Source organism: Tachysurus fulvidraco, chromosome 9, assembly GCF_022655615.1.
Source record: "Tachysurus fulvidraco isolate hzauxx_2018 chromosome 9, HZAU_PFXX_2.0, whole genome shotgun sequence".
NCBI classification, from domain to species: domain Eukaryota; kingdom Metazoa; phylum Chordata; class Actinopteri; order Siluriformes; family Bagridae; genus Tachysurus; species Tachysurus fulvidraco.
This window is the reverse complement of record NC_062526.1, coordinates 17,542,806-17,570,482: the sequence shown is the minus strand read 5'-3', so window position 1 is coordinate 17,570,482 and position 27,677 is coordinate 17,542,806. Positions and strand designations below refer to the sequence as shown.

The 27,677-nt window shown below is 40.2% G+C and overlaps 2 protein-coding genes and 1 pseudogene across 11 annotated transcripts in view; 2 read left to right on the top strand and 1 right to left on the bottom strand.

The window, feature by feature from the left end:
* LOC113656619 (acetyl-CoA carboxylase 2) overlaps nucleotides 1-18,146 on the top strand; it is a 332,529-nt gene extending 314,383 nt beyond the window's left edge. For 6 of the 9 annotated variants that reach the window (XM_047818549.1, XM_047818552.1, XM_047818546.1 and 3 more), the window contains 42 exons: nucleotides 1-49; nucleotides 606-756; nucleotides 874-977; nucleotides 1,129-1,210; nucleotides 1,456-1,601; nucleotides 1,764-1,914; nucleotides 2,016-2,150; nucleotides 2,246-2,392; nucleotides 2,659-2,847; nucleotides 3,096-3,196; nucleotides 3,500-3,588; nucleotides 3,738-3,862; nucleotides 4,201-4,314; nucleotides 4,632-4,745; nucleotides 4,859-4,948; nucleotides 5,204-5,322; nucleotides 6,453-6,476; nucleotides 6,997-7,134; nucleotides 7,217-7,307; nucleotides 7,392-7,499; nucleotides 7,757-7,813; nucleotides 8,100-8,141; nucleotides 8,233-8,448; nucleotides 8,780-8,935; nucleotides 9,305-9,508; nucleotides 9,720-9,875; nucleotides 10,142-10,264; nucleotides 10,404-10,673; nucleotides 10,972-11,069; nucleotides 11,345-11,465; nucleotides 11,567-11,677; nucleotides 11,861-12,004; nucleotides 12,421-12,541; nucleotides 14,210-14,306; nucleotides 14,386-14,482; nucleotides 14,632-14,767; nucleotides 14,979-15,156; nucleotides 15,251-15,363; nucleotides 15,541-15,695; nucleotides 16,270-16,440; nucleotides 16,548-16,684; nucleotides 16,894-18,146. The exon at nucleotides 1-49 is cut by the window's left edge and continues 115 nt beyond it. In XM_047818549.1, coding sequence (XP_047674505.1) covers nucleotides 1-49; nucleotides 606-756; nucleotides 874-977; nucleotides 1,129-1,210; nucleotides 1,456-1,601; nucleotides 1,764-1,914; nucleotides 2,016-2,150; nucleotides 2,246-2,392; nucleotides 2,659-2,847; nucleotides 3,096-3,196; nucleotides 3,500-3,588; nucleotides 3,738-3,862; nucleotides 4,201-4,314; nucleotides 4,632-4,745; nucleotides 4,859-4,948; nucleotides 5,204-5,322; nucleotides 6,453-6,476; nucleotides 6,997-7,134; nucleotides 7,217-7,307; nucleotides 7,392-7,499; nucleotides 7,757-7,813; nucleotides 8,100-8,141; nucleotides 8,233-8,448; nucleotides 8,780-8,935; nucleotides 9,305-9,508; nucleotides 9,720-9,875; nucleotides 10,142-10,264; nucleotides 10,404-10,673; nucleotides 10,972-11,069; nucleotides 11,345-11,465; nucleotides 11,567-11,677; nucleotides 11,861-12,004; nucleotides 12,421-12,541; nucleotides 14,210-14,306; nucleotides 14,386-14,482; nucleotides 14,632-14,767; nucleotides 14,979-15,156; nucleotides 15,251-15,363; nucleotides 15,541-15,695; nucleotides 16,270-16,440; nucleotides 16,548-16,684; nucleotides 16,894-17,023 — 5,300 coding nt within the window. In that variant the 3' untranslated portion in view covers nucleotides 17,024-18,146. The remainder of the gene's footprint in view (nucleotides 50-605; nucleotides 757-873; nucleotides 978-1,128; nucleotides 1,211-1,455; nucleotides 1,602-1,763; nucleotides 1,915-2,015; nucleotides 2,151-2,245; nucleotides 2,393-2,658; nucleotides 2,848-3,095; nucleotides 3,197-3,499; nucleotides 3,589-3,737; nucleotides 3,863-4,200; nucleotides 4,315-4,631; nucleotides 4,746-4,858; nucleotides 4,949-5,203; nucleotides 5,323-6,452; nucleotides 6,477-6,996; nucleotides 7,135-7,216; nucleotides 7,308-7,391; nucleotides 7,500-7,756; nucleotides 7,814-8,099; nucleotides 8,142-8,232; nucleotides 8,449-8,779; nucleotides 8,936-9,304; nucleotides 9,509-9,719; nucleotides 9,876-10,141; nucleotides 10,265-10,403; nucleotides 10,674-10,971; nucleotides 11,070-11,344; nucleotides 11,466-11,566; nucleotides 11,678-11,860; nucleotides 12,005-12,420; nucleotides 12,542-14,209; nucleotides 14,307-14,385; nucleotides 14,483-14,631; nucleotides 14,768-14,978; nucleotides 15,157-15,250; nucleotides 15,364-15,540; nucleotides 15,696-16,269; nucleotides 16,441-16,547; nucleotides 16,685-16,893) is intronic. The other 3 variants (XM_047818551.1, XM_047818550.1, XM_047818554.1) reach the window with 3 other exon arrangements.
* Nucleotides 1-27,677, top strand: part of LOC113656616 — a 355,645-nt pseudogene that overhangs the window by 274,621 nt on the left and 53,347 nt on the right.
* On the bottom strand, nucleotides 19,045-25,589 carry foxn4 (forkhead box N4). Of its 2 annotated transcripts, none has more exons than XM_047818572.1 (10): nucleotides 24,704-25,589; nucleotides 24,160-24,245; nucleotides 21,641-21,795; nucleotides 21,450-21,541; nucleotides 21,251-21,343; nucleotides 20,881-21,005; nucleotides 20,551-20,647; nucleotides 20,240-20,447; nucleotides 19,807-20,154; nucleotides 19,045-19,461 (listed from the first exon to the last, which is right to left on the bottom strand). In XM_047818572.1, the coding sequence occupies exons 2-10, from the start codon at nucleotides 24,240-24,242 to the stop codon at nucleotides 19,226-19,228; spliced, it is 1,437 nt and encodes a 478-aa protein (XP_047674528.1). In that variant the 5' UTR covers nucleotides 24,243-24,245; nucleotides 24,704-25,589; the 3' UTR covers nucleotides 19,045-19,225. The 2 variants fall into 2 exon arrangements, with proteins under 2 accessions (XP_047674528.1, XP_027023732.2); XM_027167931.2 differs by having other exon boundaries at nucleotides 21,450-21,544; nucleotides 24,704-25,586.

Genomic DNA, 27,677 nt, shown 5'->3' with positions numbered 1-27,677 from the left:
AGTTCGGACACTGTTTCTCCTGGGGAGAAAACCGAGAGGAAGCCATCTCGTCAGTATCATCACTCACATCATTTACATTTACATTTACATTTACGGCATTTAGCAGACAGATGTGACCTTATCCAGAGTGACTTACAACTGAGCAACTGAGGGTTAAGGGCCTTGCTCAGGGGCCCAGCAGTGGCAGCTTGGTGGACCTGGGGTTCGAACCAATGACCTTCCGATCAGTAGCCCAACACCTTAACCACTGAGCTACCACATCCCCACATCACCACATCACCACATCACATCATTACACTACACGCCAGTGTCCACTCTGTCTTTAAGGACTTCTCTGTGGATATAGTTTCATACAGATTCTTTGTGCCATCCGTAAATAAAAATTATCCGTATTAGAAATAAAAAACCTTCCAGACGTCTGCACTCATAATCATGTAGAACTGAATTTTTCTACATTTATATGCTCTTTTGAAAATACTATTTTGTAAAATAATAAAATATAACAAACTAATTGTTTTATACTGAACTTAGGTTGATTACATTCGTATCGAGTGAATCAAAGTAAGCGAGTAAGTGTTAATAACTGAATGCATTTCTGTGGGCAGTAACATGGTGGTGGCCATGAAGGAGTTGTCTATCCGAGGAGATTTCAGGACCACAGTGGAGTATCTGATAAAGCTGCTGGAGACCGAGTGCTTCAGGAACAATGACATCGACACAGGATGGCTGGACCACCTGATCGCTGAGAAAGTGCAGGTACGAGTCTGACTGGACCAGTAACTGCTGGCACGAGGTCTGGTTTATGGGGTCACACACAGCCTGCATACACACCTGATTTCTACATAAATACACATTTGTGTGTGTTCTTTACAGGCGGAGAGGCCAGACACCATGCTGGGGGTGGTGTGTGGAGCTCTACATGTAGCTGATGCCAGTTTCAGGAAAAGCATGTCTGACTTTCTACACTCTCTCGAGAGGTGAGCTGATAACTCATGACATGAACATATCCATCATCAGGTCAGGTTTTTAATGAAGAAAAACACATTATATTTTTCCACATAATAAATTTTAAGATTTTTAAAAATCTGTTCTCTAGATAAAGTTTGATATGATTTTGTATGTTTTTAGAGGTCAGGTGTTACCTGCTGCTAGTCTGGTGAACACTGTGGAGGTGGATCTGATCTATGAGGGAATCAAATACTGCTTGAAGGTAATGAGATTAGAAAGGTCACTGTTTAATAACATATTTTATGAATGCTGTATCAATAACTCGTGTCTTTTTTTGTAATTAGGCCACAGCTCTCAGTGAGCGATTATAAATCCTAATAAATCGTTTCTTTCATGTGTTATGTCATTCAGATCAAAATTGTAATAATTTTTCTGTGTCTGTATGTGTATATATGTGTGTGCGTGTGTGTGTGTGTGTGTGTGTGTGTGTGTATATGTGTGTGGTAGGTGGCCCGTCAGTCTCCCACCACCTACGTGATTATAATGAACGACTCGGACATAGAGATTGATGTCCACAGGCTGAGTGATGGTGGCCTGCTCCTGTCCTACAGTGGCAGCAGCTACACCACCTACATGAAGGAGGAAGTTGACAGGTTTTACACTTCCTGTTTCTCATAATTTAATTAAAGTAAATAATTTAATTAATTTCCTGTACACTGTTTCACTGTGATAATCTATATAATAATTCGAACACTCAGGACAAGTGAACCTAGTTTAGGATTTATAAGAGTTTAATATGTTTAATTTCTCTGCAGATACCGGATCACGGTGGGCAATAAGACGTGTGTGTTTGAGAAGAAGCGAGACCCCACGGTGCTGCGTTCCCCCTCCGCTGGTAAACTGCTGCAGTACCTTGTGGAGGACGGAGGACACGTCACTGCAGGATATCCGTACGCTGAAATCGAGGTCATTTTTTATATTCTCATATATTATGTTTATGTTGTCTTCATGTTCTTGTAAATAAATGGTGTTGTATTTTTATTTTTTTATTACATAATGTTGTGTAGGTGATGAAGATGGTGATGACACTGACGGTGCAGGAATCAGGCTGTGTTCACTTTGTAAAGAGACCCGGAGCCGTGTTAGAGCCCGGCTGTGTAGTGGCTCATATCGACCTGGACGACCCGAGCATTATTCAGCCTGTACTATAATCACAGCTCCTTTTTTATCAACTAAAACTCCTTTATATCTGTATCCTAAAGCACTGAGCTGTTGTACATATAACGTGTTTCTGTAGGTGCAGCTGAACACTCAGCCGTTACCTGCACAGGAGCCGCTGCCCACAGTGGGGGAGAAACTGCACCAGGTCTTCCATAGCGTGCTGGAGAACCTGATGAAGGTCATGGATGGATACTGTCTCTCTGAGCCCTATTTCAGTAACAGGGTGACACACACACACACACACACACACACAGAGTTTACTGATATTAGCATAGCACCAGCAAGACTCTAATAGCTTTGATATTTGGACGTGTCTTCAGTCAGTTCCTTTTCTTTTTTCTCCATGGATTATTCATAAACTAGGTTTATTTATCTCTTCCCAGTGGCATGTAAATGTACTCATCACTCAGATTATTTGAATTAAAATTGATTTGTGTGTGTTATCGTGATCTGACACATTATCTATCTCCTCACTTTGTATGTGTTCAGCTGAATAAGTGGGTGGACTCTCTGATGCGGACTCTACGTGACCCTTCACTGCCACTGCTGGAGCTGCAGGACATCATGACCAGCGTCTCGGGTCGTATCCCTGTCACGGTGGAGAAAGTCATCCGCAAGATTATGGCCCAGTACGCCAGCAACATCACCTCTGTTCTCTGTCAGTTCCCCAGCCAGAGGGTGAGTACAGATGTATTGATCACTCTGGTTTCCACCAGTTTCCTCCCACTGGATGAGAACATGAATTGTCCCCTTGCACATGGCGTTGTCTGGGTGGTCTTTGGGTTCACTCTGACCTTAAATAAATAAATGCAGTGTATCTAGTGCATACAGTGTCTATAACTTCTGTCTATGAAGTACATTGTGAAGGTTTCAGTTAATCATTTTAAAAGTATCTGGCACCTAGACGGACGTTTGTTTTGCTTTAGATTGCGAATATCCTGGACAGTCACGCAGCCATGCTACAGAAGAAAGCAGACCGTGAGGTTTTCTTCATGAACACTCAGAGCATGGTGCAGCTCGTGCAGAGGTGAGACTTGGCCTTTCTCTGTCTCTGTACTGTGGGCTTTAGGTTATATAACAGAGTTACAGTAGAAATACAGGGTTTGTTCTGTGTAGTGAGGAATTCAGTGTAATATTTCACCCCTTAATCAGAGATGCGGTGATTGTGAGGCAGATTTAAAAATTTATTGCACATATTAGGAAATTGTCCATACAGAACTGAGTGTGGGGAAATAAAATGAACTAATTTATCCTAGAATTGACTGAATCCCTACTTGCAATATCGCTTAGGTTCACTAATTAAACCTTTTTATTTTATTTGTTTGTGTAGGTATCGCAGTGGTATTCGAGGCTATATGAAGGCTGTAGTTTTAGACCTGCTGCGCCGTTACCTGCAGGTGGAGATGCAGTTCCAACAGGGTAATACACACACACACACACACACACACACACACACACACACACACACACACACACACCACTTGAGTTAATAACACTTATTTTACTCTGTATTTTATATGTAAATCCCTCACACTCATTTCTCCCACAATCTCCTCTCTGTGTCTCAGGCACGTATGATAAGTGTGTGATAAACCTGCGAGAGCAGTACAAGCCTGATATGACTCCTGTGCTCGAACACATCTTCTCCCATGCTCAGGTCTCCAAGAAGAACATCCTGGTCTCCATGCTCATAGTAAGACAAATACTAAAGACAAGTTGATTCCCTTTATACAAGAATACTTTACTCTATTTAAAGATGACACACATCATCGAGCCTCTCAGATAAAACTGAAATCTCTCATTTACACTCTTTTAAACACCGGATGCTGAGTTATTAAATCTGTGTTGTGTTATAATAATGCATTATGTGTTTTACTCTACTGTCAATAAGAACACCGTTTTCTGACTTTCTACATAGACGAGTGAATCAGATTTAAAGCTGAAGAAATACATTTTATTTGTTATTTATAAAAATGCTAAAACGGACCTTGCTGTTGAGGGCGGAGTCACTGGGTGTGTTGTGATTGGCAGGATCAGCTTTGTAGCCGGGACCCGGCACTGACAGATGACGTGGTGGTGATCCTGAATGAGTTCACACAGCTCAGTAAGATGGAGAACTCAAAGGTTTCCCTGTGTTCCAGACAGGTAAGTAGACCAGTCAGGACCTCTGACCTTAGATCTGTTCTCCAGTACAGAACTGTTCTTATTTACCACTCAGGATTAATGTATGTCCTGTCACTACCTAGATAAGTGAGACTTAGTGTATAGTATTAAGCTTTGTAGTGCATCGTGTAATTCTGTACAGTGTTTAACTATTTATTTATGTCCTACACTGTGTTTATACAATAATGTTAGTGACTCTGAATTTCATCTCACTGTAGATGGATAGAAAGATGTCCTGATATTACATTGCCTGTGTGTGTACAGTAGTTATAGTTTAAGGAGTGTGTTTTCCATTGCAGGCTTTAATCGCATCCCATTTGCCCTCCTATGAAGTGAGACACAACCAGGTGGAGTCCATCTTCCTGTCTGCTATAGACATGTATGGCCACCAGTTCTGCCCCGAGAACCTCAAGGTGAACTTTGGACTTTTAAATTCATAAGAATTGATTTCCAACATAATGCTGAGAGTAAACCGTGTGTGTGTGTGTTTGTGTTTGTGTGTGTGTGTGTGTGTGTCCACCCACAGAAACTCATCCTGTCTGAGACGTCAATCTTTGATGTTTTGCCCAGTTTCTTCTACCACGTTAACCGTGTGGTGTGTATGGCTGCTTTAGAGGTACACACACCTTTTCATTCTCTCTGTTCTTCTAGTCAGTGTGTTATTCATATGTCTCTGTACAGAAGGTTATCTGAGATCATGTAGAGTAGCATTTTATATAAGGTTTATATGTTTCTAACAGATTGTATTAAGTTATGTACAATGTGTAGTGTGCACTTGTGATTAGCTGCATTATATTTACTGTGTGTGTGTGTGTGTGTGTGTGTGTGTGTGTGTGTGTGTGTGTGTGTGTGTGTGTGTGTGTGTACGTAGGTGTATGTGAGGAGGGGTTATATAGCCTATGAGCTGAACAGTCTGCAGCATCACCAGTTGAATGATGGCACGTGTGCTGTGCACTTTCAGTTCATGCTCCCTTCATCTCACCCCAACAGGTAACATCCTCCCACCTCCACACACACACTCACACACACTCACAATGCATTCATATATGTGTAGTAATGATGTTTCTGTTCAAATACGATCTTTAGCTTTAGTTTAAAAAGTCTCAGTGTTGCCTGATGTGTTAAACAGACAATTAAATATATCAAATAAAAAAAAAAGATGGAGACAATAAAATAATATAACTAATTAATGAAGTAAGCTGTTTGAATGATCCTATCTGATTCCTTTGGATATTTATATATATTGTCAGAATGAATGAAGTTAACAGTTATGAAACTAATTTATCAAAACGAGTAAATAAGTAAAACTTTAGACAATCTGCTTTAAAACTGTGTTCTTTGTTCATCATTTCTTTAAAGTCACTGATCCCCAACAACAATAATAAGATCCAACTAATCACTTGAACACTTATAAAGTAAAAGCAGAATTATTACCATAAATTAATTAAAGGTGCAGGAGATCTTCAACTTAGTTTAGACTTTTTAATACAGTAATATTTGTAAACGTGTTCAAAGTGTTTTAAAGACTTTTTTTTTTTTTACTTTGTCTTGTGTGTATTTTGTGCTAAAAGAGCCGTACATCAGAGTGAGTCTCTCCATTCCCAAACCCATGTAATGATCTCTCTCTATTCCTTCAAGCTACTAATGAACCCTCTGTGCTAACTCTCTCCATGCTAATGGGCTAAACCTCTGTCTGCTGGGGGTTTATGTCTATACAGAAATTAATTTCCTTAATAATAATAAACTTCTTAATCTCCACATGCTAATGGCACTAAACTTCTTATTCTGCTTTGTTACCTCAGACAGTGTAGTGGCTTTGTTCATCCAGCCAGAAGTAATTTATCTGCTTGTTAAGTGGAGCAAAAACTTAAAACACTTTAATTTAAAATATAAACACCTACACCAATAGATGCAACACCTGTTATTTATTTATTCTAATCATCATTGATGTAATCATTCGTGTGATTTATTTATTAGATGTTATTTTTTCTATTCTATTGGACGTTTTACCCCAGTAGTCACCCAGAGCTTTTCTCCTTACACATGAAGCATGTACAGGTTAGAGGTGAAGGCTGATGAACGCTGTCCCTAACGCTGCTCTCTGAATGCTCTCGTTACAGAGGGAGCAGTCCCACGCTGAACAGGTAGAGTACGAGCTCCTTCCTGCCAACCAATCAGCTGCCTGGCTGTGTGCACCAGTGCATGCTGGGTGTCTCTGCTGCTTTTCCCAAGCCAATAAGACTCCATTCTCTCCCCTCTTATTCATTCACATCAGTTTGATTATGACTTTTGTCTAAATGGATTGTTGAATTGATCGGAATTGTTGGAGCTCACAGTCAACACAGGCAGCTTGATACTTGCTGAGGAGGAACATTCATATAACTGTGTGTTAAATCGGTGTGTTTAGATCCAGAGCTTAAACAGGACTGTGTTAGCAAAATTAGGAAATGTCTCTCAGCAGCAGTAAAAGGAGTGTGTCAAGAAAGACAAAATGATCTCTTTATTACTTTAGAATTTCCATTAATCACTTAATATAAATCAAAACATGTAGATGGGCGAGTAACATATCTGACATGCAAACAGCTTCTGTGTTCTGTCATCTGTAGCAGCTTTAGTACAACGTGCATGATGTTCTTTCCTTAATTAACTCCTACACACACGCAGGTTGCCGATGAGCGGGTCAGGGCAGTTTGATTCAATGAAGCGTCAGGGCAGTGAGCTCTTCCTGGAGGGGGCGCTGTCTCCTCCCTGTCAGAGGATGGGAGCAATGGTGGCATTCCAGTGCTTTGATGACTTCAAAAGGTAATTGTGTGTGTGTATGTGTGTGTGAGTATGTGTGTGTGAAACTGAAGCCATGATGCTCGTGTTGTTTCTGCATGTGCAGGTGCTTTGATGAAGTCATTTCCTGCTTTGCTGACCCACTGAGTGAGAACACACTGTTCTCTGAGATTGTTTATGATGAAGACTGCATTAAAGTAAACACACACACACACACACACACACACACTAGTCACACACATGGTGTTAGCTGCAGTGTGTGATGATGTGTATGTGTACAGAACATGAGGGAGAATCCCATCCACATCATTAACGTCTCCATCAAATCAGCTGACACTGAGGATGATGACGCTTTAGTTACAGCGTTCACCGAATTCACTCAGTCCAAAGTGAGTTCATTTATTTTGTCTCTGTCTTTAGTGTCACAAGTTTTCACTTAATGGTATCATTTATCTGTGACTAATTGTTCATTATGAAGTGACTCAGTAGACCGATGCTTTTATCCAGAGGGACCTTCAGAACCCGATATCTGTCTGTCTGTCTCAGCCAGGGTGTAAATCTGTCAGCTTTCCAGTCACAGAAACTCACTGAGTGTAATGCTGAATGTCCGCTACAGCTTTCTTAGTACTTTTTTATTCTCTGACAGAAAGATGTGCTGTATGAATATGGGATCAGGAGAGTCACCTTCCTGGTGGCACAGAAAGTAAGAGAATGATTTGTATCTCAGAAGAAATGTAACTTCACATGAATAGTTTTGAATGAATAGATTTTATAATAATAATTTAATATGGATTTCTTTATATTTATTGTACAATTTTCCAAAAATAAATTATAGCAACATTTTTATTATTATAAATTATTAAAGTGAATTTTTGATTTTATACTTTTATTTTAGGTTTTATTTTTCTATATGTGTATAGTGATTCTGTGTCATGTTATTTATATATATTTTGTGCTTTTATACTTTTATTTCTTTATTTTTTTAATAGAGGGAATTTCCTAAATTCTTCACATTTCGAGCCAGAGATGAGGTAAAAAAAAATAATAATAATAAAGCCTTGATAAAATTTTACATGCAATATTGTATTGAGTGTCTTGTGAATTTTAAGTGTGTGTTTTTAGTTCCAGGAGGATCGGATCTACCGGAACCTGGAGCCAGCCCTGGCCTTCCAGCTGGAGCTGAACCGCATGAGGAACTTTGCCCTGATGGCCGTGCCTTGCGCTAACCACAAGATGCACCTGTACCTGGGTGCTGCCCGTGTTGAGGAGGGCACTGAGGTCACTGACTACCGCTTCTTTGTTAGAGCCATCATCCGCCACTCCGACCTCATCACCAAGGTAACCACTTTAGGTCCACTTCATAGTTCTCCTTAGCAACTGCATGTCAAATATTGACTATAGTATTTATCACATATTGTATTTCTGTCACGAGAGCTGAAATTTATACCCCAAATTTATACCGTATATGATGATGTATATATTCTATCTGTAAGTACTGGGGATAAAGACAACAATAAGTGAACAAAAGAAAGGTCTGATACAGAAATTGCTATCACACCTATATAGTTAAAAATATTGTGTATTTCCAGAGTGTATTTCCATTTGCTGTATTGTAAATGTAAGTACAGCTTGTGTGTGTGTGTGTGTGTTTGTGTGCGCACGCATGCAGGAAGCATCTTTTGAGTATCTTCAGAATGAAGGCGAGCGTTTGCTCCTGGAGGCGATGGATGAGCTGGAGGTGGCCTTCAGCAACACGTACACGCGCACCGACTGCAACCACATCTTCCTCAACTTTGTCCCCACAGTCATTATGGACCCCATTAAGGTCTGCATCAAAAGAGCATGTTATCAAGATCTGTGTTTCTGTGTCAGGTAACACTAAACTGAATATTAAATTATAGAATTATAGTGCACCAAATCAGGCAGTTCTGATTGGCTGAAGTCAGTAATGATGACATAGAGGGATTTATTAACTGATTCAGCATCAGGTGTTATTGAGACATTAACAGTGTTTGTTAGGCGCAAGTCAACACATTATTCTGTTAGAAAATATATACGTAGCTTTACAAGTGTTTTGTAAGAATTAAGCCAGTGTTGTTATTTTCCAGCAGTATTAGACCAAATCCCACCTCCTCTCTCCTGATTGGCTGATACAGCTTAATCACGTTACATTATCCTATCTGTGTGATGTCAGATCGAGGAGTCTGTGCGCTCCATGGTGATGCGTTACGGGCGGCGTCTGTGGAAGCTCCGAGTGCTGCAGGCTGAGCTCAAGATCAACATCCGGCTCACACCTAACAGCAACACCATCCCCATCCGCCTGTTCCTCACCAACGAAAACGGCTATTACCTCGACATCAGCCTGTACGCGGAGGTCACAGACACAGCATCGGGCCAGGTACACACACACACACACACACACACACTCATACAGATCTGTGCAAGATGATTGCTGATGTTAATATAATCAATAGCTGTGCAAATTGTTGTAAAACAAAAAATAAAATACAGGTATAACACCATTATTTGCATTAAAATGATTTATTATTATTAAATCATTTACAATTTTTTCCTAATTTTTTTATTTTACTTTTATTTTTATTTTTTAGATCATGCTCAAGTCATACACAGATAAGCACGGACCCCTGCACGGCATGCTCATTAACACTCCATATGTCACTAAAGACCTGCTGCAGGCCAAACGCTTCCAGGCCCAGAGTCTCGGCACCACATACGTCTACGACTTCCCTGAAATGTTCCGCCAGGTATGTCTCAACACACACACACACACACACACGCACACGCAGCTATAACACATGCTTTAATAACAAGTTACTTGGCAGTGTGTGACTGGAGCAAGATGAACAATAAACTGTGCAGCATTGTGCTTCACAGAAATTAACAACCAGCTTAAATCCAGTAAAATCATGTAGAAGTGTGTCTTTACATTTAAAACGGGTTTGAACTCTATATATGTCTGCTTTAATCCAAACTGGTTTTAAATGTGAACACGTGTCACTGTCTGTCTCAGGCTCTCTTTAAGCTTTGGGGTCCTGGAAATAATTTCCCTAAAGATGTTTTGCTGTGTCACGAGCTGGTGCTGGATCCTCAGGGACGACTCGTTCAGATTAACCGGCTCCCTGGTGACAACGAGGTATTTGAGGCTTTGATTTTCTGTATTTAAAGGTATTACGCTGGTGTGGATGATGCTGAATGCCAAATCGCAAATAGTACAAATTTACAGAACTTTGAAACGGTACATGGATCTTTGTGCCTTCATATAATATTTTCAGGTGGGCATGGTGGCATTCCGCATGAAGATGAGGACCCCCGAGTACCCTGAGGGGCGTGAGATCATCGTGATCTGTAATGACATCACATACCTGATCGGCTCATTTGGGCCTCAGGAAGACCTGCTGTTCCTGCGGGCGTCAGAACTGGCGCGAGCCGAGGGGATTCCACGTATTTACATTGCTGCTAACAGCGGGGCTCGAATTGGCCTCGCAGAAGAGATCAAGCACATGTTCCAGGTGGCCTGGCTCGACCCTGCCGACCCCTACAAGGTGAAACGGATCATTACTTATTTACTACAGTAATCCCAGTAAGAGAACAACACGCCATCTTTCCAACTCTGTATAAATGTTCTCTCTTTCAAACCAATAACCACTTCATTATCATTATTAATCCAAATAAAACTGATATCTGAGGATAAACAGATCTCGTATGTGTCCAATAAATCAGGGTAGTGTTTTTACACCATGGACACCGGAACGCTGCAGATCTCATGTAATGTTTTTGTGATTTCTGTTGTATTGTTCACTCACTGGTGTGTGTGTGTGTGTTTGTTTCTTTTTTCTGCAGGGTTTTAAGTATTTATATTTAACACCTCAGGATTACACTCGCATTAGCTCAACTAACTCCATCCATTGCCGCCATGTGGAGGAGGGCGGAGAGTCCAGGTCAGTTTTTATTATACTGTATTATATAATGTTTCATTTTTATTTTATTTCTTTATATATTGTGAATATAGATGTGATCTTTTGTCTTTTAGTAGAATTAGATTTCATACCCTGTTTGTTCCTCTTGAATATGAACCCAATATTCTACATTAGGTCACTCTGAAGGTTTATATTTCTCTCCATACTGTGCTTTAGATCAGAGGGTTGGGTTTTATTTATAGTTTTGTGTTCATATGAGTTCATTATGCACAATAAAGCAGCTGCTTGGACTGCAGGTACATCATCACTGACATCATTGGGAAGGAAGATGGGCTTGGTGTAGAGAACCTCAGAGGTTCAGGGATGATTGCAGGAGAGTCATCACAGGCGTATGAGGAGATCATCACTATCAGTATGGTGAGATACTGAGTTCCGGTTTATTTCTTGTTCTTGCTGCAGGCATTATTGGTTGCGTTAGGTTGTCAGGACTGTGTTGGTATATTGTTTGTGTTGTGTAGGTGACATGTCGGGCGATAGGCATTGGAGCGTACCTGGTCCGACTGGGACAGAGGGTGATCCAAGTGGAAAACTCCCACATCATTCTGACTGGAGCAGGAGCGCTAAACAAGGTGCTAATATTGTATGATATGTATATTGTATAATATGTTTGAACTTTGAGGGTACATGTGTACCTACTCTATTTGTACTATTGTTGCCAATGTCATTAATATGTTAATACATGGCATATAGTTTTTTTTGTGTGTGTGTTAAATCTTCTCTGTTCTCATCTTCTTCTCTCTGCTGTTTTTTAGGTTCTTGGTCGTGAGGTTTACACCTCCAACAACCAGCTGGGTGGCGTGCAGATCATGCACAACAACGGAGTCACACACACCACGGTCCCGGACGACTTTGAGGGTGTTTTCACCATCCTGCAGTGGCTCTCCTACATGCCAAAGGTCAGTGTGTGATTGAGGGAAACATCCTGAAGGGAAGAAACAAAATAAAGGCATCAAGAGTCTCACACACACACACACACACACACACACACACACACACACACACACACACACACTTTTTTCTTCAACTTCTTCTTTTTCTTCTTCTTCTTCTTCTTCTTCTTCTTCTTCTTTTCTATTTTTTCCTTTGCTGCAATAATATATACCTTTATTCATCCCACAGCGGGGAATTTTCTATCTTATCTTATTCATAGAGTTATTATAGTATCCTTTATTTTATTAAATCTTCTTCCACACCTTATGTAACTACATATTTCTGGTGTTACCTATGTGTTTTTCAGATTACTGTTTCTATATTTTATTTTAATATGCAGTAATGGACTGAAACAGTTATTTAATGAGATGTGTGTTGTTAGAATAAGCACAGTCTTGCACCTCTGATGCCCCCGACTGATCCAGTGGACAGAGAGATTGAATTCATCCCTTCCAAAGCTCCCTACGACCCTCGCTGGATGCTCGCTGGACGTCCCCATCCCAGTGAGAAGCCTTATTACAACCCTGTTGATAATCTCTAATAGCCTTTTTAATTATTAAATATATACCACTATTATAAATATTGTTTATATACACACACACAGTGTTTATGTAATATTTAGAATATATCTATATTTCTGCATAAATATGACCCAAACCCTTACCCAGTCAAACAGATCAGACAAATATATTATACTTGGTAACTTTTTTATTCAGGAAAGTGTTCCAATATTATATATCTGTGAGAGGCAAAAGTATGTGAACCTCTAGGTTAAGTACTTAATTTCAAGGTGAAATTAGAGACCATCTGATTTCAGGTCCCCATTGAGTGTCCTATTTTATTTAGAGAACAGAGATATATCAAAGTCTTCTGTTCATGACGTGTGTTTGTTGAAGGGGATCATTGCAAAAAAACAATGGCGATTTCTGAGGACTTCAGAAAAAGTTATCTGGCTGGAAAAGTTTACAAAATCCTTGGAGTCTTATAGGTTCTGTACAAATGGAGGAAATTTAAGACCATTGTTGGTTGACTACTTCTGGGAATGTACCGAAGATCCCTCTAAAAGCCAGACATCCAATAGTCTGTTGGGTCAGAAAGGAGCCCAGGGTAACTTCTGAGCAACTAAAGGCCTCTTTTACTTTGGCTTATGTTAATGTTTATCACCATCAGGTGAACACTGAACAACCTCGGTGTGCAAGGCATACGGAGTTACAAGGAGAAAGCCACTACTCTCCAAAAAGAACATTGCTGCCCATAAAGATTGCTAAAGATCATGTGGACAAGCCAGAGGACTATTGGAAGAATAATTTGTGGAGGAATGAGTCCAAAATAACCTTTTTTTTTTATTTTTTAAATGAGAAACATTATTATTGAAGAAAGGAAAATGCTGAATTCCACCATAAGTGCGTTATACAGTCTGCGAAACATGGTGGTGGTAGTATCATGCTTTGGGCCTGTTGTATTGCTGCATCTAGGGCAGGACAGCTTGCCATCATTGATGGAACAATGAATTCAGAATTATGTCAGTGATCTCTAAATGAAAATGGCAAGACATCTAAAAAATATGGGTCATACACCAAGATGATAAGCACAAGCACCAAGTCTGTGTACCAAAGAATGATTAATGAAGAACAAAGATGATGTTTTAGAATGACCAAGTCAGTGTCCTGACTTTAATCTAAAAGAAACATTGTGGAAGGACCTGAAGCAAGCAGTTCATGTGAGGACACACAATAGAATCTCAGTGGTGTTGATCTTCTGTACTGAAGAATGGAATAAAACTAATCTAAGCTGTTGTGCAGGACTGATCAAAAGTTACCGGACACATTACTTAGTTATTGCTGCACAATGGCTTAAAACAGATACTGAAAGGTTCACATACTTTTGCATTTTTCTCAATAATTAAATGAAGTATAATATTGTTGGCTCATTTGTTTGATTGCGTTTACTTTGTTTACTTTTAGGCCTTTAATCTGATGATGTTTTGGGTCAAATTCATGCAGAAATAAAGGAATTTCTAAAGGGTTCACAAACTTTCAAGTGACACTGTGTGCATGTGTGACCACTCTGTATGTTTATGGTTCCTGAATACTAGAAATGAATACACTGATATTTGTAAGTGTGTTTTTGTAAGTTTTTGGTTTTAATTAATCATATATTTGTGTTTGTAGGCGTGAGGGGGTCATGGCAGAGTGGGTTTTTTGACCATGGCACTTTCAGTGAGGTGATGTCCACCTGGGCACAAACTGTGGTGGTGGGCAGGGCCAGGTGAGATTACCCACAATATTCTTTACTTTTTTTAATCAATAGATTTTTATTATTCACTGAAATCATTTGCATGTCACAGGCTGGGAGGGATTCCGCTTGGGGTCATCGCTGTGGAAACACGGACCGTTGAGGTCACTATCCCAGCAGATCCAGCCAACCTGGACTCTGAGGCCAGGGTGAGTGATGTGTATAATAGCTGCAGTGAAGCTTTTATGTTCTTACTCTTATGAGTCTGGCTTCATCCTGATTTGGCTACACTGGAGGTACATAATACAGAGCCTTGGCTTGATTGTCTGACTGCCTGTGTGTGTTATGTGTATATCAGATTGTGCAGCAGGCAGGGCAGGTGTGGTTCCCAGACTCAGCCTATAAAACTGCTCAGGCCATGAAAGACTTTAACAGAGAGAAACTTCCACTCATGGTGTTCGCCAACTGGAGAGGCTTCTCTGGTGGCATGAAAGGTACAAAAGATCTCCATCTACCATCTATAGCTATTGATGATCACCGATGAATAATAATACCAAATGCATTGAATTGCCATTAAATTGTCTAGTTAATTATTTAGTATAAAATTTGAAATCACACACAGTGTAATTTCATTATAAAAACAACACACTCGGCAGCTAAAAAGAATATTTAGTGTTGATAATGTTTGAACTTCCTGTCTGTCAGACATGTATGACCAGGTGTTAAAGTTTGGTGCATACATTGTGGATGCCCTGAGGGAGTTCCATCAGCCCGTGTTAGTCTACATCCCCCCACATGCTGAGCTGAGAGGAGGCTCATGGGTAGTGATCGACCCCACCATCAACCCACAGTACATGGAGCTCTATGCTGACAGGGAGTGCAGGTAGGTTCAGGAAGCACTTTTTAATTGAAAATTTTGTGCTTTTTTTAAGTATATTTCCTGGCATTCACACACCAAACTATATGTCCATGTGTAGGGGAGGTGTGTTGGAGCCAGAGGGTACAGTGGAGATTAAGTTCAGAAGGAAGGATCTGCTGAAGACCATGATGAGGCTCGACTCCGAGTACTCCAGACTGGCTCAGAAGCTCAGTGAGTGGACATTCATGTTACAGAGGCTGTGTGTCTGTCTGTCTGTGTTTCTGTCTGTCTGTGTGTCTATATATATGTCTGTGTGTCTGTCTGTGTGTGTGTGTAAGCTAACAATGTTAGTGTTTTTCTGTCCTGTCTTTGCTGTTGTATTTATTTTGTATTGGTGTTTTCTGTCAGGTTCTGCAGATTTGTTAGAGAAGGAGCGTAGTAATTTGGAGGCTGAGCTCAGAGGCAGAGAGGAGTTTCTGCTGCCCATCTACCACCAGGTGGCCGTGCAGTTCGTCGACCTCCATGACACACCCGGGAGGATGCAGGAGAAAGGAGTCATCACGGTAATGTACACTGTAATCTTCTTAAATAAAATATTCACATAATACAAATGACCTTTGAGCTTAGTCTTAAGCGTTTCTAAGGGTAAAGGCAACATTAAAGTTTATTAAAAATTTAAAAATATTTTGTCACAGTGGATTGAGGAAAAGTAATTAAGTTAAATCTAAGGGTTAATTCTGCTTAGCAGCTACAAAACATCGATTATTTCCCTGATCTTAACTGGCTGTGTCTGATCCGAGTGATTTGGCAATGAGCTCTCAATGGAAACATTAACAACTTTGTAGAGTCTTGCAACAGAACTAGAAATTAAACACAGCGAGAACTAGGAGACAAAAAGCTCTAAAATGAAAAGACCGAAAATGTTCTTAGTTTTACAGATAAAAGTGAATTCTGTAGTTAGATGGTAAAGCTGTAGTTTATGGTAAGTAGTTGATAATGAAAATTCTTTCATTGCTATTCATTATTTATTTAAAAAATATTTGACACATGGACCATCTCAATCCCATAATCAGATCATCCTGTGTATTTACTGAGTGTTTATATGTTGACTGTTTGCCCTGGTCTTGTGTTTTGCAGGATATCTTGGACTGGAAGAATGCTCGGTCATTTTTTTACTGGCGTCTGCGGCGCCTCCTGCTGGAGGAGAAGGTGAAGCGTGAAATTGTGCAGGCAAACAGAGACCTGGGAAACGGCCATATAAAGTCCATGTTGCGCCGCTGGTTCATCGAGACTGAGGGAACTGTCAAAGTGAGACCATAAAAACTGCTTACAATTACAAAAAATGTTTCAGTATCTGCTTCAGTTTTTGAAGTGTCATGAGATCTGTGGAACATAAATCTTTATGTATTGTTCAGGCTTACCTGTGGGACAATAATAAGGCAGTGGTGGAGTGGCTGGAGAAACATCTGTCACAGCAGGAGGGGATGCAGTCAGCCATCAGAGAAAACATTAAATACCTGAAGAGAGACTATGCCATCAAACACATCCGCAGGTAACCAAAACAACCTCAAAATGGCGACAATGATTTTGAAAATAAAGTAAACATACAGTACAAGGTACTTATAAAAGAAATTAAAACATTAGCCAACTGATTTCAGCTCATGATTAAACGTGTACAATGGCTCAGAGTTAATACCAGATGTAATACAAGCTTTCTCTGATTCATGTCACTCAGTATGAACTGTATTTGCTGATTCACAGTCTCATGGAGGCGAATCCAGACGTAGCGATGGATTGCATCATCCACATGGCACAGAACATCACTCCATCTCAGAGAGCCGAAGTTTCCCACCTGCTGGCCACCATGGAGAACTCGACCAACACCAGCTAACACTGTAACACGCATTAACACACCGTTCAGCTTAAAGCCAGTTTCAGAGGGCATTTGTTAGCGTCAGTGGGCATTCGGGCATTGTGCCTGTGCTTATTTAGGTAAGAAGAAGGTAAGAAATTAAAAGATTGGTGAACAAGGTGTTTATATTGTTGCGTCTGTAAGGAACAGAGAGATTCCAAACAACACACGCGCGCACACACACAATGGGCAAAGCCACATGAGCACACACAGTGAGCACATATTGGGCATCGTTAATATTGTGGAATATGTTCTTTTTGTTTATTTCTGTAATATATTTATATTCAAAGGTTTTCCTACACCAGTGTTGCCTTAAAATGAGCACACATCACCTAGCACCTCCACTTCTTTCCATAAGCTTTGTTTCCCTGTCACAGCGTCCACACTGTAATTATCATTATTACTATTTCAGTATAAAACTATTTCAGTATAAAACCTTTAAACCTGGCGTGACACACACTTAATGTCTGCAGAGTCTCGGCATTACAGTCGGTATTAACGCATAAAACCTTAACAGAATTAAAGTTAAACTCTGCAGTGCTTCTGGGTTCAAAACCTGTGTTTTTCACCCCTAGTGGGAATAAATGTACCAGGCTTTAAGCTGAAAGATTACATACGCACAATTCTATCCAAACATGTTGTTCATTCAGGGAAAGTGTGCTGCCAGGCCAAAGAAACACACTGCTGTATATCTAGTTTTTACTGTTAGTAGCAGTATAACAAAGAGAACCTCTGAACCTGTGTGAACCATTTATGGGTTTTAAATGTGTATATATTTGTGCACCAGCTAAGGTTTAAATCATTTTATAAAGAAAACTCTATGTATTTTGAAAAGAAACCTGTCAGTATATAACTTTTAGCTCATTTCACTGAAAAACAAACTTGTAGCTGCTTGATAAAGTGTAGAAGGGAGATTTGAGTGTCATATGTCACGCGCTTAGCGTTTACACTGAGAACAGTGCTGTTGTTGAAGATATGCTTTATTATACAGTCTGGATTGGGAGAGAAAACACTAGTGATTTTAAAAAAAGTGCCTGAATTTTTAAAACGATGAATGCCATATGAAGTATTCCTCAAATAAAATGGCCTAAACGTTCCCACACAATGTTTTTGCTTGTTTATTTTGTTTATTTATTTTGTGTGTTATTAACACACACTGGCCCTTTAGTCAGTGCTGCATGAGGATTTGTCTGAAATATACTGTACAAGTTTATATATAGATATACTTTAGAAATTGCTGGGAAAGTCCTTTAATGTGTAGAAGAATTTGCCGTCAGATTATCAGCGTCTGTGGTCAACAGTAATCATTTTGGACATGTGTAAATATTTACAACGAGCAGAATTTACATCCACGACGTTCTCCGTCTCCTGACTTGTATGTGAATATAAATAGTCATCAATAATTACAGAGGAGACTTACTGCCTATTACAACAACAGAAGACACACGAGCTACAGAAAACACACTAACATGCAAACATGAAAAATAAAAACACAGTGCATCCCTTTTTAATAAAACAGGAAGTAGCTTAGTTACAGCCTTAATGTGTACACGGAGCACCTGAAGGGGGCCGAACACCAGATCTAAACAGGGTATCTTCTCCTAATAAGCAGACTTTTATTAGGAAGGCATGTGCTGATCACCGATACAACATGAACAGTATGATTATAGCGGACGCTTCAGTATAACATTGACTACTTGTGCTCAGTTCAGGAGAGGAGCATTGGGGCTTTATCATGTACATAGTAATATAGTGTTGTGAATTCATAATCAAAGGCTAAAAGATTATGACGTTGATGTATAACAATGTCAGCACATGTCTGTTCTGGAGTGGATAAAAACAGATATAGAAAGTTCTGCTAGCACGTGGTGCAGACACAATGTACAACATCTAAGTTGAGCTGTAAATATGGAAGACTCGTACGTACAGAACCATTCATATAGTTCTTCTTTTCCAGAAATTAGCTGTTTGGTTTCCTTTTCTCTCAGCCCTTTCTTTTATTTCTTTTTTTTTCTTCTTTCTGTCAATCCTGCATCACTTGTCGTGTGTGTAATGAAGTTTGGCTCAAATTAAAAGGCAGAATAATGAGAAAAGAATCAAAAACCACAGTGTGTTTTATTTATGGTCCTTTGGAGTAAAGCTGCTCTTTGCTGTTTGGTAGGTGAGTGTGTGAGTGTGTGTTTAATGTAGGACAATGGGTTTGCTGCTGCCTTGTGTGTTTATGTACTGGTTGGTGAATCCCTCCACCGTGCTGTAAGACGTGTAAACGCCTGAGAAGGGAATTTCAGCAGCGCTGGACACCGGTGTCGTGCTCACACCTTCCAGATCACAGTCAGAGAGACGAAGGGGGGAGTTACTGAAGGAACCCAGGGCATCCAGGTTAAAGCTGTCGTCTTTCATCTCATCCCACAGGTTTCCTGCAGATCCACAAGGAGCAGTGAGTGAGGGTCTTTAATATCAAACTAGTGTTATATCATCCATTTATTAGCACACACACTTCACCGTTAATCTAAACACTTCCAAGATATGACAGGGTAAAGGATGTCCGTGTCGAATGCTGTAAACTACTGCACCTAGACAGAACGCTGTGTAAAATAATTTGCCTCCATTGTGTTAATAACCTTTAGCAGCCACAATAAAGCTTTTCTGCTCACAATGACGACTGCTTAAACAAAACTTCGTCATCTTTGATTTAAAAAAATCTTATCATTTCCATCACATAAATTCTTAATTTCATTCAAGAATTCAACTAGGTCTCTAACCTTGCAAGGCGAAGTCCATGATACTCGGGTCCAGAGCATCCACCTCAGAGTGGACATCACTGTGAATGCTGAAGATCTCTGCAGTTTGTTGTTGTGATTGTGCTTGTGGCGGTGGCAGCGGTAGCGGTGGTTGTTTGACGAGTTCGGGTACAGGGTGGAGTGGTGGTGTTTGAGCAGGAGCTGGCGAGGTCGGTGCTATTCGGGGTTGAGCGTGGAGCTGCAGCTGGAGCTGATGGTGAACAGTAAGACACTGCAGAGACAAAACCGGCTGAGGAAGATGAACTTGAGGATCCTGCGGTTTCCGCCTGCAGCTTTCCGGCCGGTCTGTGATCAGCTTGTCTAATTCATCTGAAGAAAGAGTCAAATCAAATCCATTAGCTTGTCTTATTACAGTGACCCCACCATCAGAACCTGCTGCGTTACTGATACTGACCTGGGTTGGCCATGCTGCGTCGTATTGCTGTTAGGTCTTTACGTTTCCATTTCTGCATCTCCTCCTCCATCTTGTCTATCTTGGCTGGGTTGAGAGCCCACAGGCAGCCCTTTCTCGATGAACCGCTCATCTTGTTCTCCACTTTCTCGAAACATTTATTCAGAGACAGGTTATGCCTCACGGAGTTCTTCCAGCCATCTGGTGCTGTCTGGCCATCCAACAGAATTCAACCAAAAGAGTCAGAGGCGTCGTTCTGCTAAATCCATCCCTTTTACTGCTTACTGTCATGCGCACACTCTGTATAGACTCACCTTAAAGTAGGGGAAGTGTTCCTTCATAAAGCTGTAGATCTCACTGACAGGGAGACTGCCTGTCTTACTGTTCTTCAGGGCCATCGCAATCAGGCAGCTGGGGAAAGATGGAAAAGCAGAAAGGTTTTATTATGCTCCTGCTTCAACAATAGACCTCATGTTTCTCAGTACATAACCGAACCCCAGCTTATGCTACAGCACCCACTTTGTGTTTTTTCTCTGGAGCTGTAAAATTTTTGGTAAGCCTTTGGTCGAAACACTTGACACTGGACCTCTTCTACCGACCACATTAGGTGATTGTGGTGTATGATGGATTTGCTGGTTGCTCACCTATAGGAGTAGATGGGCTTGGGGAAGGTTTTGGGCTGCGTCTCCTGACTGTGTGGAGTGTGAATCTGCTGCTGTGTGAATAAACTCTGGTTGTTGAAGTTGCTGTAGATTCCTCCATTAGAGCACTGAGATCAGAGACAAACGCAGCAGTGAATCAGCATGTAGGGGTCTAATATTAATACTTTTAGATTACTGTAAGCTAGAGGATCTGTTGCGACAGGTCAGTCAGGTGTGACGGATTTAAACATTTCAGTATCTCTAATACTAGACAAAAAACCTGAACTAATCACAATACAGTAAATACTGCATGCAGAAAACAGAAGTGAGAAGGTTAGACACAAGAGTGGTTGGTGGTATTTGAGTGAAGTACCTGCTGGTTGGACTGGGAGAAGGTCATCACCTGCTGGGAAGGAGTCTGATAGACCGAGGCAGGAGACGGAAAACTGGGAGAAAACTGCGGCATCTGAGGAACAACCGCAGTCACGGGAACTGTTTAATACTTCAGGATATCTTTGGTGCTGTACTGTATGTTATAACTAAAGATACATGTCATATCAAGTGTAACTCACAGTGTTGATTCCCAGAGGGCTGTGCTGCATGTTACTCTGCAGATGGACCATGGACGTCCCTCCTCCAGCCACACTCATGTTACTTAGCTGAGCTGCTGTATGTTTGTAATCACACAGTCAAAATCATGACATTATGAAGTTTATATCTAAGCTTGTATAAAATGTGTGCGTGTGAGCGTGTGCGCTCTGACCTGCATGCAGTTGGTCCTGAGCGCTCATGCTGAACTCTGCTCGGCCTGCACGGAGCTGCTGCAGGCGTGGGACATCCACTGAGGTCAACCAGGTCAGAGACTGGAGGTCACCGGGGTCAAACTTACACAGCTCAGACGTATCTGAGGTCAGGAGCCTACACACACACAGCAAATTTCATGTCTCATGATGATCTATAAAAGGAGAGGACTTGATCGAAACAAAGCATCATACACTCAAATAGTCAGGATTTATTTATTGTGTTATAAAACCATCTGTATAAACGATCATCAGTTCATTCTGAAAAAACTGCAATAAAATATTCTGTATTGGGATTTTAATAATTCTATCACTATTGATGCAACAGGATTGTCAATAAATACAATTTTAGTTGTATCCTAATTAAATAATGGACATTTTTTCCCCCCACGTTTTCTATCCTGAACGATTGAGGAGAGAATTTTATTTGCATAGTATAAGAAAAAAAACAACAACATTTACATTGGTTCAAGCATGCAGTGAGAGGAGATGAAAGTGAGAGAGAGAGAGAAAAAGAGGCCCTCCAATCCTCTCCACTTGCTCACTATTGAGCCTGATAATTGGGGTTGCTATGACAACCCTCACTATTTTCGGTTATTTTTGTAGACACTGTAGTAACCCCCCCTTCATGCATATACACCCACACCCAGCTGAGTCAGGTGACTAGTGGCGCTCGTCAGCCATTGGCTGAATCGTACGTAAACATCGGATCGTTTGAAATGCAGTTAACGGGGCTCGCGCCGTCTGCAACAGTTGGTCTGGCCTCGTTGAAAAATGATCACCTATTGTGTCAGTGAACGACAAAATCTGCACCACGGCACGTGGCGCTATTGTTTTCCTCTCCTCCCTCCTCCCTCCCTCCCTCCAGCCCCTGATTGTCTGTCGCTCTTTTTCTTTAACCAACCCTCTTGCATTAATCTGCTGGAATGACAGGCCTCACACAAATAGGATGCCATCTGTTTGGCTGCCCTGTTTCCACCCTGAGCTGGGCCTTCCTGCACCTCCCCCAGGGCTGTGAGGGGGCTACACACTGCCTGGGGGGGTAGATGGGTAGAGGAGGGGTAAATAAGGCACACTTTCTGTCTGTCACCTGAATAAATTACATCAGTGGAGAGGAGAGATTCGGGACGTGGCCTCCAGCCGCCCAGCCTGCTCCATTAAAGAGGCTATGAATAATCATCCACCACACACACACACACACACACACACACACACACACACACACACACACACACACACAGTCGAGTGTAACTTTACACTGAAGCTTTGATGTACAGACCGCAGAAATGACACCTCAACACCACACACAGGGTTTAACAGCTGCTTAATGTTATTGTACAATAGACACTCCGTTGCATGACACCTGGTCATCATCATACCATCATTATATCTAATTTTCTTAATACTTTAATGAAACACTACACCGCAGACTTGATGTCAGAAACAAAGTGAAGAAGCCTCTGTGTTGTTTGATCAAAACTTCCTATTGGCCATCTGTTCAGAACGAGCCACTACAGGTGCAACAAGAAGTATGAGCTTTTCTAGAAATAAATTTTATTAGCTATGTTTTTCTAACAAAGCAAAACAAACAAAACACAGCTTTTCATGATAGCCATTATTTTTTAATGTTATCCCGAATATGAAGATATAACTCTGCTCTTCATAAGGAACTTAATAATGTACATAATAAAGTTTATTATAATAAACATCTGGTATAAACAAAATAGAATTTCTATTGAAATGAGGAATGGGTTTATCCAAAGCAGCACACAAGTGTAATCATGAGGTCAACACAGCACCACCGTAACCATGACTGTCTCACAAACACCTGAATCAAAATCTTCATTAAACCCTGCGTCTTTGCCCTGCATAAGCCTTTAGCATCATTATTTTTTTAAACGCTGTGTCTACATACATACACATGTAAAAAAGGCAGTCACTAATACTAGTAATGTTTATTCAGGTCAAGAAATTAAACAGTATCAAGGAGAATTGGATCACATCATCATAAAAGATTAGCATTTCAGACATCACCGTGTAACCCTGTGGTAATTGGAGTGAAGTTACAAGTGGCAGAATAAGGCATGATTTTATTTGCTCACTGATGCAAACCGTTAAGTGTCCCTGAAAACATGGGGGGAGGAGGTAGAGCACCTCAAACCTGATGCTTTCTGACATGTCCATTCAGGGCCAAAAATGATTCGCTTGCTCTTTTCACAAACTGCTCATTTCAGTTTACAGTACAAAACAAGGAAAAAAATTTGTGCTCCATTTATATATCACTATTTCATCATTTTTGGAAAAATTAAAAAAAAGTTTTATAGAATCCATTTCTCATATCTGCTAAAAATATTTATTATTATTTAAATATACATGCATTTATTTTTTTTTTAATGTTTCTCTTAGGAAAAATGACGTTCAATATTCTCCGAAATCTCAACAGCGATCATCCAAAGGAATAAAAAATAAATGGTGTTTTTACCTGTAGTCCTGCGCTGAGTTCTGATTATGTCCTGAATTTGTCATCAGTCCTGACATCCTGTCTGTACAACCAGCTTCAATCATTTCCTAACACAAGACACAATCGCCTATTAAAAATACTTTTTTTTGGTTCAGGTTTTGTTTTTAAAACAGAGAACAGTATCTAATATTAAGAGGGTTTAAAAAACCTATAAGATTTCTCTTGTTGTTTAATCAACATCATTATCATTTTAAACAGAGACCATTTTTGGTTGCATTTAACTGGACAGTAATATTACCTTTTATATTAAACTATTACACATGTTAATAAACTGATGATAAAAATGCATAATCCTAAAATGTTTGCATGTTAATGGATAGATTGTATATCAGAACAGATCATGATAAAACAGAATGGTACCTGATATCTGATCCTCTAACCTGTAACTGAATGACAATCTGACATTCAGCTTCAGCTGTCAAATGAAACCTACTATAATAAACCTCACATCTACTAATATTCTCATGTTACATGAGACATAAACTGGGAGCAAACCCATTCTCACCTGTTTTGCTGAAATAAAGTCAGGATAAAGTGTGATGTGAGCTGAGAGATGCAGTAGTTCAGCTCTCCCTGTCCCTGAAACCGTTTTTTAAATTTCCCTCTTCATTCAGCCCTGTTCTGGGGAGAGAGTTTATGCGCATGCGCAGTGCTCCCTGTACTAGCGCGACTGGAGAACAGGTCGTGCGCATGCGCCGTATCGTATTCCTTTACCGTACCGTTGAGGCACCGAGAGACGCGCGTGCGCAGTGCAGAAAAAAGCGCAGCTGCTGCGGCTGTAATAACTTTTATCTTTGTGTTAATTAGGAGGATTTTCGCGCATCTTAATTAGATTTTGCCGTTTTAAAATCCGCACTACTCAGGTTACTTGTTGCTCCGTATTTTGGTTTTCTGTTTTATTTTCCGTTCGGAATGTTGTGTCTTCTTTCGCACGCGCGCGCGCCTGTAAAATCACGTTTAAAAAAGTTTCTCTCTTAAAGAACTGTTCATCTTCTTCATGAAATCTGTTTTGCACGTCATCTCTCTCGTGTAGGTCCACTCCTGTAGCTAATCCACAGCAACGTTAAATAATATTATTAATAATAATTAATAAATAAAGTGAGATCCTGTAAGAGTTTATGATTAAAACGCTCCAGGTCGTGTCCGTGAAGGTGGTGTCGGTGTTGCTGTGTTGCTGTGTGTTCGGTAGTGTTGCTGTGCTCGGTGTGAGGCTTTAACAGGTGTAAATGCGCACATTGGGCGCCTCTGTAGGGCGCGCGCGCTGCAGCGGGAAACCGGCGCAAAGTGGCGGGCGGCGGCCGGAGGCGCACGAGCTCATGTCACTGAATCTACCGTGTGACAAACACAATAAACGTGTCTCTAAACAAACACAATAAACGTGTCTCCAAACAAACACAATAAACAACTCAAATAGTCAGAAATTCAATCATGGCTATGAGTTTTTTAGTTTATTTTTGTAGTTATTTCTAAACAATCTCGCGCGCGTGATTATAACATTAGTGACGTCATCACACGTAATGACATCATCCTGCTGTTCATTGTTTTAGTCTAAATCTAAAACATTTGGTCTCCTGTGTGGATGTTGTAAATTATTATTCAGCCCTTTATTTTTTATTATATATATATATATATATATATATATATATATATATGATATATATATATTTATCTATATATATATATATATATTGTAAATCTTTTAAAACAATTGACACTGTTTTTGTGAAAAGTGCCTGCAGATCTAATAGTGTAATGAGAGTAGAGAATAAACTAAATGATGCACCGTTTCTAACTCCAGGCCGGTGGTGTAAATCCTAAGGGACGATGGGCGTTAATTGACTTTGAGCCCTTTGGGAGTTTACAGATGGCGAATCCGCCACGTCACAACGATCAATGCGGAGTAACGGACAGAAAGGAAACCGGTCCTGGGCCTCCTCCTGGTCCTAGCGCCGTCCTGTTTGCTCTTTAAAGAATAAGGGTGCCAGAAATATGATTGTAGAAAATTAATTAAATTAGGCTATAGACAGACTAATTCTGATTGGTGTATCGCAAACCGTTTTTTTTTAGTTCAAAAACAGAATAAAAAAAAACTAAAAGCAAAATGTAGAAGGACCTTAATGGTGGAAGATTATTAATTAGTTTTACTGTGACACAAATATAAATGATTCAATGTCTGACAGAAAGGTTATTAATGTAAGCTTTATTGAGTAGCTCTCATGTCATTGTGTATAGAAATGCGGAACGTTTGTTTCAGACTATTTGGCAGGAGTTTATTGTTTTAGGAATCAGTAAAAGTCAGCCCACTAAATATCTTTTTTTTTAAATTAGGAACTTAATTAGGAACTGATGTATTATGGCAGGATTTTCAAGTTGGATATCTGTTTACCTTATTTATTAGTATAACCTATTGTTCATTTATTTGTATAAAGTGAAAATAATCTAATACTCTTTAAGTCCGTCTTTAAATGTTTGCTTTCTGCAAATCTAAATAATTGGGGTTAAGGACAGAGAGAATCAGAGACTATGGAAAATCTGTAAATAAATGTGTACAGAACAGAATTATTCATAAAAGACAAGCTCTTTAACATCATTTAATTTTCATAAAGTACAAAAGGACTTATTGTGTAATTGCAAAATATATAAACCTCAAAATAAATCACCTCATCTCATCTGTAGTATGTAAAAAGAGCATTTAATAAAAAAAAATTCTGTACACCAACTCATTCATGTACTCAGCACTGCATAATATCATTCAGATGGGCCAACAGCTCTGGCTAATGTTCACATCAACAATCAGAAAAATGTTATGTCAGTGTGACTGTGGCATGGTTGTTGGTGCCAGAAAGGGTGGTTTGACTATAACTGAAGGCGGATGAGACCATGTTGGGTTCCAGTGGGCACATGTTGAGGCTGCTGTGGGCACAAGCTCAACAAAACTGGACAGTTGAAGACTGGAAAAATGCAGCCTGGGCTGAGGAATAAGAATTTCTGCTGAGCCACACAGATGGTAGGGTCAGAATTTGGCACCATCAGCATGAGTCTATGCACCCAATTTGCTTTGTGTCAACTGTCCATGGTGGTGGTGGTGTAATGGTGTGGGGGAATGCTTTCTTGGCTTATTGTGGGCCTTAAACCCCAATCAGTTATCACTTGAATCCCACAGCCTATTTGAGTATTCTTGCTTATCATGTGAATCCCTTCATGGCCACAATATACCATCTTCTAATGGCTACTTCCAGCATGTTAATGTTGCAAACCAAAAGTCGTATCAAAGTGATGTTCAGTGATCTTGAGCGGATCTGAATCTTGAAGAATACTTTTAGGAGGTTGCTAGAGATTCAGCATGAAATTTCACATCAGTATGGCCCATGGAATCCATGCTATGAAGAATTAAGGCTGTATTGAGAGCAAAGTGAGACCCTATCCAGTATTTGTATCGTGTTCCTAATAAAGTGCTCAGAGAGTGTATGTATACAGAA